This window comes from Morone saxatilis, unplaced genomic scaffold, assembly GCF_004916995.1.
Source record: "Morone saxatilis isolate NCDOM2014 unplaced genomic scaffold, NCSU_SB_2.0 Contig20, whole genome shotgun sequence".
Classification (NCBI taxonomy): Eukaryota; Metazoa; Chordata; class Actinopteri; family Moronidae; genus Morone; species Morone saxatilis.
The window spans coordinates 3,091,000-3,100,227 of record NW_023339763.1 but is presented as its reverse complement, the minus strand read 5'-3'; the positions used below and the strand labels follow the sequence as shown (position 1 = coordinate 3,100,227).

At 37.5% G+C, this 9,228-nt stretch overlaps 1 protein-coding gene across 1 annotated transcript in view; it reads left to right on the top strand.

The window, feature by feature from the left end:
• Positions 1–9,228, top strand: part of elmod1 (ELMO/CED-12 domain containing 1) — a gene marked incomplete in the record, with an annotated part of 11,325 nt that overhangs the window by 1,838 nt on the left and 259 nt on the right. The window contains 8 exon segments of the mRNA XM_035666965.1: positions 2,691–2,836; positions 3,719–3,747; positions 3,854–3,951; positions 4,123–4,252; positions 5,249–5,382; positions 5,514–5,582; positions 7,956–8,006; positions 8,370–8,503. Coding sequence (XP_035522858.1) covers positions 2,691–2,836; positions 3,719–3,747; positions 3,854–3,951; positions 4,123–4,252; positions 5,249–5,382; positions 5,514–5,582; positions 7,956–8,006; positions 8,370–8,503 — 791 coding nt within the window.

Genomic DNA, 9,228 nt, shown 5'->3' with positions numbered 1-9,228 from the left:
TTATTTTATTGTCAGCACTAAAAAATTATGATAAAACGATTAAAAAAGCTGCTTTCTGGCAGCGGTGCTTTAGTGTTTCTCCCAATTTGGACCACATTTCCCATAAATCTCTTTGTTTCCCACTTAAATCTGTTAGAAAACATCTTCCCCATTGAGCTTTCACTCCTTTGGCTCCATTTATTGTTAATGAACGGTAAAGCTCGGTGGTGGAGGCCGTTTATTTATCTCCACTGGTTTGTTTACAGTAATTAAACTAATGAGCTCAAATGGACGCAGTAATAGTTTTCTGATGTAAAAATGATTAATGTCGCACCTTTTTTTAATGGTTTTGGCTGATCGGCGTGTTCTGAATTAATAAAGGGGAACTCCAGTGATTTACTGGCGCTCTTCCATAAAGACAAAGCAGCCGAGGGCGGAGATATCCCGACTTTTAGCTCCCAGTTTGGATCCCACATCCCACAATAAGCAACCGATGCCACACTTCCTGTTTGTAACGCAGCGTTTCAGTTATAAAGTTGTAGTTTTTAAGCCCAGACTCACATTTTCTGAGCTCCACTGGACACACAGAAGCCGTCGAGGTCTGTCCCACGCTTGTGTGACGTATTTTATCTTTTACTTCCTTTCCTTAAAGATAATTTACATTCAGATGACTTTTATAAAACTTTACATTCAGGAGCTTAAAGTTGTAGTGAAGCAATAAAATGGAGAAAAAAGAGGACACAATGTGATTGATTGATTCTGCTTTAGTGGACTCGGTTTTAAAGCTAGAGTGAAGATACTGGTATCATATTAAACTAGATGAAGATTTCATGCTGGCATGTTGAGGCGGAGGCTAAATTATGCTCCACATTTAGGCTAAATTTTAGCGATGGAAAAACTGGCATGGTGATTTTGAAAAGGCCTCCTTGACCTCTGACCTCAAGATATCTGAATTAAAATGGGCTCTATGGTTGTTCACAAGTCTCCACTTTGCAGATATGTTCACTTTATGCTAATCACGTGCAGTTTCTGGGCAAAAAAACATAAATATTTCTGCATCTGGTCCATAAATAGTATTGAAATCACATAAATTGGGAATGACTGGAGAGCTGAGACACATAATCCAGTTAAGAAAAGTCTGAAAACACCCCTGTTGGGAAGTTTCTCCATTAGACTGAATGGTATCTGGAGGTGCCCCCTGCTGGCTGTTACAGAGAATGCAGGTTTAAGACATTTAGACCTGAAATTTATTTAACTTTACATTTACTTTTCTGCACAGAAGTGAACAAAATGCTGAGATTTAGACCTACTGTGTTTATTGTTTACATTTCGTAGCACACCTTTAAATCAAGGACCTTGTGATCTATGTGTAGGATCAGTGGACTGCCCCCTTTATCAATCCCGTTTGTTTGGTCGCAGTATAACCTCTGAATCCTCGTCCCATCGCCCTTTCTTTATGCTCGTTTCCATGAAGGTTGAAGCAAATGACAACGTCTGTATGAGCTGTTTAACATGCCGGTCTCGTTTTTTTGTTGTTGACACAGAAGATGATATTGCGCTGTGATCACCCGGCGTCAGGAGGATTTATTTCTGTTGTAAACTCTGTTTCCACAAAAGCAAACAAAGCGGGAAGTGAGACACTGCTCGTGCAGCTCACACAGGGACGTTTGTAGGTTATTTAAAGTGCAAGTTGTGCTGTTTTCTCAGCTTCACAGACAACGTTAGGCCTGATAATAGATTAAAAAAAACACATTTTGGGTCTGGGTCTTAAATTTTCATTTCTATTCTATGAAATGGTCATAAAATCAAATGATTGAAGGTTTTTCTACGTTAAAATAACATGAAATGTGTGCAGAGTGAAATCATTTAGTCTTTACTGGGTCACAAAGTATTTCCCAAGGAACTCGTCTCCATTTTCATTCTCAGTGTCACCTGTAAAAATAGCACAAACTGATGATCTGCTGCAACCTGGTAGAACAGTTTTCTTTCCTTTCATATATCGTCCTCACTGCTCGCTGCTCTTCTGTCGTGTGAAACGTCTCTTTTATTGTCTTTTAGAAAAAGGAATAAGGTAAATAAGAGTGGAAAACAATCAAAAACAAGATAAACAAAAGGAAAATACATGTAAAATATATATATATAGTTCATAATTTACAATTTATACAAAAGAGGAGAAGAATAAATCAATAAAATTAGAAAGAAACGAGCCCCGTTAGCAGTTAGATCAGTTCAAACATTCAAAATTTTCCCAAATGTATGTTTGTTTTTTGTTAAATAGTTCATATTTTTCAAGAGCAAAGTGAAAAGTCACTCACAGATTGTCGTTTTCTAACATTTAACCTCCAAGAAACAGACATCGAGTACGGACCTGACATTGTTTGAAGTTCTAAAATCATCTGGATGAATATTAAAAATACCTAATTTAGGATTAAGAACATGATCTGGGGGAATAAAACCATTAAAACCTGATGTAGGACGCAGACCGAGTGAGTGACTGTCTGTTAATGAAATAAAGTGAATGAAAACAAAAGTGTCTCTGAACTCTGAACACTGATACTCTTGTGGAAGAAACATTTAGTCTCAACGTCTTTACCGGATAGTTTTCAGGACTAAACTGTCCAAATGAAACAGCCTGTGTACACTTTAACCAATCAGACATCTGGGAATCAGTCTCATACACACATCTGTCTCTCCTGTCTCCTCCTCTCCAGTGTGGTGACCCAGTTCTTCGTGTTCCTCTACTGTAAATGTCTGTGGCGGGGCCTGAAGTTTGTCGCCAGGAAGTTCACGGGGCGCTGCGAGCTGCAGCGGATCTGCTACAACAACAAGCAAGGAGCCCGCAGGACCCATAAGATAGGTAGGGTTGCCCGCACGCTGCCCGACATTCAGTTTTTAAACTATGTTTCTAAAGCAGCTTTCCTCCATGTAATACAGCTAGACTCTACTTACTACTATGTTTTAAGGTTCAAGAGATCCCTTTTTTCTTTCATTGACTAAACTCCAGATGACATATTTTATGGATGTTTTTCATTCAGAATCAGGATTATTGCCAATAAACCTAGAAAAATAGAAATAAAGATAAAAATAAAGACAAAACAAGAGATAATATATACAAATATAAAAAGTAAAGTAAATAAAAACTGCAGGAAGTTTGTGTAAAACGACTGATTTTGATGAATTATTGAGCAGATTATTTCCTGTGAATGTTGATCTGAGATGAGTTTTCAGTAATTTTTAAGGAGCTTTTTTATACAATTCTCTGTCTGTATTATGTTTTTAATTAGTTTGTAATAATCATACAGACTTAATAGGCTTCTTTTTGGACTAATTCAGACGCTTGTTGTTATAACTGATGCTGGATGATGAGATATCGGCCTACTGTGTATATTTTTAAAGTTTTCCTTTACCCCTTAAAACCAAGAAGGCCTGTGAAGCTTTGGCGACCCCTAGTGGAGGGGCCTGACCCCCAGGTTGGGAACCACTGCTGTAGATAGTACTTTAGATAGTATCCCATCAGTGTAGGCAGAGCTGATCAGTTGGGAAACAACTAAAACAATAGACAAAAGTGCTCCAGGCTCTAAAAATCAGGACTTATAAAGAGAGATCAATAAAGAAACACTACAATAAATCAGGTAAAAACAAGAAAAACTCAATATATAAATGTTCAGATCTGCCACAAGCTACTAAATAAAACAGCTTTTAATGTTATTCTCACACTTTGCAACCTTTCATCTTCCAGAGTCGTCTCTGCGGTACTCCAAGAATGAGGTACGGGCGTCTAAATCTATGAATATGCTCAATAAATGTCCAATAAAACACAAGTGTGTCACTCAGCTTTACATTTATCCCCTTTTTGTGTTCGTCCTCCCTCCAGCTGCTGCAGTCGGCCCTCAGCGTCCACCCTGACAAAGTGGAGAAAACCATCGACGACATCATGGCCTTGAAGAGGATTAACCCTGACACCAACCCACAGTGAGACGCCTTCACATCACCTTCACTTTATCGTCACTTATTAACACCAGAGTGGCTGTGAAAGTGAATAAATAGAATAACACGTCCTCCTCCGCAATGACTTCTTAAAGCTGACAGTTTCTGATATCCGTCACACTCACAGCCCCTCTTCCTCTCTCCACGTGTCCCCAGGCTGAGCATCTCTCTCCAGGCCAGCCTGCTGCAGATTGTGGGCTACAGGAGCCTGGTGACGGAGGTGGAGAAGCTGCGCAGGGAACCGTACGACTGTGAAAACCCCGAACACGAGGACATGCTGATGAAGGTTTGAAGATAAAAAAATTATCAGAACAACAAGAATAATCATCTTTAGGATCAATAACCCCCCAAACTTAAGTTCCCTTTCACTGACTCTGACTTTTATTTCAACTGTTTATCTATTAATTAGCTTTTTCACACATTACCCATCAGTGCAGCTAATTATTCCAGCTATTAGCTATTACTTTTAGCTAACTATTTCAATTATTTATCTCTTTATTTAGAAATATATTTCAAATATTTGTGCATTAGTTGCAAATTATTTTAGCTCTTTAGTTACTTTGAGCTCGATGTTTTAACTGTAAATATAATCTATAAACTATTTAAACAGTTTAACATCATTTAACCATCTTTTTTCAGGCATTTATCCATTAGAATCACATAACTATGTTAATTGTTTATCAAACCTAAAACTATTTAAATAAATTATTTAAACTTTATTTCCACTGTTTTTATTTCAGCTAGCCTATTTAGCTAATTATTTCAACATTACGTTACTCATTAGCTATTTCAACTGTTTAACCATTAATTTATCTATTAGTCTACTTCTTTAATCAACTATTTAATTGTTTTTCCACTAATTTTAGATAACTGTTTAAACATTATGTTATCCATTAGCTGTTTTAACTGTTTATTTATTACTTCTATTTATTTTAACTGGATGATTAATTGTAGATATTTAAACTGTTTACAGATTACTTTTATTTTAGTTAATTATGTGAACTGTTTATCCATTAATTTCTAGACGTATTTAAACTGTTTATTCATTAACTTGAGCTTTTTTTTTCTCCTATTTAAACCATTTACTCTTTACTTTTATTTTAACTAAAGATTTCAACCTTGTATCCATAACTTTTACCTTTGAGTCATAAAGCTCATATGAGACACGATGTTAATTAACATTATAGTGAATATAATCAAGCATGCAGTTCTTATTCATAGTTAACACAGTTTAATCTCTCATTAAAACAGTTAATTGTATTAATCTGTGTGTGTGTTGCAGCTGTGGAAGGAGCTGCGTCCTGACACTCCTCTCACCGGACGAATCTCCAAACAGTGGTGTGAGATCGGTTTCCAGGGCAGCGACCCGAAGACTGATTTCAGAGGCATGGGCCTACTGGGCCTCCACAACCTGCTGTGAGCTCAACTTTAATGGGATTAATAAGACATATTAGTGTTTACTTCCACACACATATGATGATATATGATTGATAATCTACAGGCGACGAAGTTTCCTTTTTCTTGAAGCTTCTCTTGTCTCTCTGCAGGTATTTCGCAGAGCACGATAAGGCCACCGCTCTGCAGATGCTCCATGACTCGCTGCAACCAAAGCACAAGTACGACAGCCGTCTCTTACTAAAGCATGATAAACACTGAAGGAAAACACCAGGTGTTTCTGTAGAGAGTCTTTCTGGTTGGTTGCAAGCAAGACAGTTTATTAATTTAAACTTTCAAAAGCAGATAAACAGTCCAAAAAGGGAAAAGTATCCAGATCGAGAGGCTAAGGTTTGGGGTCAAGGTGCACAGAAGACTAAAGATTACAAGAAACACACATAAAGAATAATACTGCAACATTAACTACAATGAGATAAGACGAACAAACAGACAAAAGAGCACAAAAGGTGCTTTTTATTATGCTAACGTGTCTCCTCACTCACTTCCTTTCCTCATGTACTGTAACCTCAGTACACTTCCTACACTGTTATGATTACTTCTATCTATTTAATATTATTTACTTGTAATATTGTTATCTGCACAATAACACACCACATTACCTTTTTATTTTACACTACACTTACAAGAAAAAACACAAAAACAAACACAAAAATTTCGTCTCACCACGTAACTATAATGTATTATATTATGTGTTAGATCCTCATACAGACACAGTAGGAGCACTTTTTTACATCACGCCCACCTGATAAAAGACGTCTGCGTAGGATGTAACTGGTGTTTCTTCGCTCTCAGCTCCTCCAGATGCATTTAGGGAAATGTAGGATTCTTCATGATGGTGGAAAAACGGGGGGGGGGCGGGGGGTCCCAGGAGGAGAGAGAGGCGCGAAGAAGCAGCAAACCTAACGTCTTTTATGCCAAGCACGGCATGATGTAAAAAATGTGCTGTATTTGACTGTTTAGCCCTAAATTCAATGATTCGCTTCATTCTTACCAGTTTTATTCCTCTTGCATCTGTAACTGTCTGTATGGGGATCTAACACAATAATATTAAAAACAAAACACCAACTATACTCACCGTTTAGTTTAATATTATTCTTAAATAAGAAGTTCTGTGGACATTGTACCAGTTTAACGTCACTTAACTGGAAGAAGGATATCTCATTGTGGTAAGATTTGCTCCTCCGTCCTCACCGTCTCCTCCTCGGCTGGGTAGGGGCTGAGACGTGAGGAAAGGAAAGCGAGCCGAAGGAAAATGAGGAAGACAAGCACCTTAAATAAGACAAGAGAGTAAGAGTAATGAGATAAACCAGGGAACAGGATAGTCTTAAATACGCCAAAATAAAACCATTATGCAGCTTATAAGGCGATAAAATAACAACGTTATCCATCGGTATCTTTCTACCAAACACTTTGTGTATCCCTTTCTCTTTTTTAATGCACTCAATCATTCATAACTGCTCATTTTGCTCACTTATATTCATTCCTGCAGCTTTTTGATGTCTTTCACTGCTGCCATCTTTTACTGACTGCTGCTGCTCGTATTGTTTGTACCATCGGCGTCTCAGTGAGCCGTCCCCATTTCACAAATGAAGATTCTTCTTCTTGTTTCTCCTCCACCTCCACCTCCACCTCCACCTTTCTGCCCATGCCTCCTCCTCCCTACCACCACCCCCACCCCGCCCTCTGCTCTCTAAACCCTCACATGCACTGTAGGAGCACACACAGAAAGCCAAGGTACTTGATTTCACTTTCATTCTTTTCACTGCATTCATTAGCTTTCTCTTTTGGGTTTGATGTCTCGTGCGCTGTTGTTTGTTTCATGCATTTTAAAAGCTGCACTAAAGCATGATTTATATGTAACATGGTGAGTTATATTAGTGGTTCCCAACTGTCTGCCTTAAGGAAGCCCTTCTTTATATGTATATTTTATATTATATTCAAAACTGTACAATGAACCAAAACAGTGAACTCAGTAACTGCAGGAAGTTTGTGTAAAACCAGAGATTTGGATGAATTTTAAGCACATTATTTCCTGTTTATGGAACTTTTATACATTTAATTATACACTAATAATAAGTAAACATACCTTTAAATATTATATTACATTTCTGCCAGTAGAGCCTCCTAAATGTTACGCACTGGGGCCTTTTAAAACACTTTTAAAACATTTTTACATGGTTAATAATATATTGATGTTTGTTGTGGGATGCCACATTTGAATTAACAGGAGAAAAAACAATTGTAATAGTTTAATGGATAATTAGGACAATGTGCATATTATTTACACAAGAGATAAATCTAATCTAAAAAATATAATTAACTGAACTCAGGATCAGATTAAAACCGACTTTGACCTTCCAAAATTATAAATCCTATAGGGTTGCATCATACAGACCCAAAAATAAATGTATGTTTTATACTTTCGAACAATCTCCTTCCACAAGAAATGCATTAATTGCATTAAAATAAGACTTTAAGAACTCAGTGTTGTTTCCAAGCAGCCAGTATATGACTGAAGTGTTTGTCCTCCACAGTGAGATGAACAAGCCTGAATGGGAACAGAAGAACCTCGACAAAGCTATCGGGTAAGTGTCTGCAGGAAGGAAGAAACTGCTGCTGGAGCTGTGTGAGGTTTGGCCTCAATACAGAGCAGTTTTAGCCTCTGCGATGTGTGTGTTAATAAGGCCGGAAGTGCTTATGTGTGTGTGTGTGTGTGTGTGTCCCAGTCTGCATCAGCTCTGATAAACAGCGACTCTAAAAAGTCACACACAATCCTCTTATAGCCACACAGCGCTGTGAGGACTCTCCAGCAGAGCAGGAAGCTGTAAAAACTGCAAGTTATTGAGTCTGGAAACTGTAACAGTGTGTGTTAAGGTTAGGGTTTATATCTGTTTATATCATATATTATATCTTTATTGTGTTTGTGTTTTCCATCGCCTTCCTTCCAGCTACTCTTTCGCAATCGTGGGCATCAACATCACAGACCTGGCGTACTCTCTGCTGGTGAGTGGAGCTCTGAAGACCCACCTGTACAACGTTGCCCCAGAGATGCCCAGCCTGCTGCACTTCCAGCAGACCTTCTGTGAGTTCAGCTCATTTAAATACATATAAAAGTATATTTATATTTATAATTATTTTACAGAAACCCGGGGGACAAGTGAGAAACACATTCTTGTGATCTTAAAGACTAAATAGTTCTTTCTTGTTTTAATGACTTAAAGAAAAGTTACTTGTTTTCATCTGTAAACGAGGTAAAAAAAAGTGAAAAGAGGTTTAACAAGTAGCTAACACACAATGCATATAACTCGTGTTTAAGGAGAGAAATTAAAACTCACCTGGAAGATGAACAGGAGGTCATGGTTCACTTCAGCCTCTTGTGGCTGAAATCAGTATTACAACAACAAATACTTTTTTTTTTTTTCCCCTCCTGTTTCACAGATAAAAAAGAATTAAGATTATCCAGATTCAGCTGTTCTTGAGTCATAAACACAGAACAGAAAACAGTTCAGAGATCAAACTATGTTCAGACTGCAGGTCATCATGACCCAAATTCCCTACAGCAAACTTTTTAAAACTTTACCTGCTTGCACAAACTCTAACTTGTAACAATTTGCATACGTACAGTTAAATTAACAATGTTTAAATATGTTTGCACTCCATATCTGTATATATTCTTAATTATAGTCTTTAGTATAATTTTTACACTGCTGCTGTGTCAAACTTTTCTCCCACAGGGAATCAATAAAGGAACATCTTATCTCTTAATAAGAGTGTGAACAGTCCAAATCACATGAAATTGGATCTTTT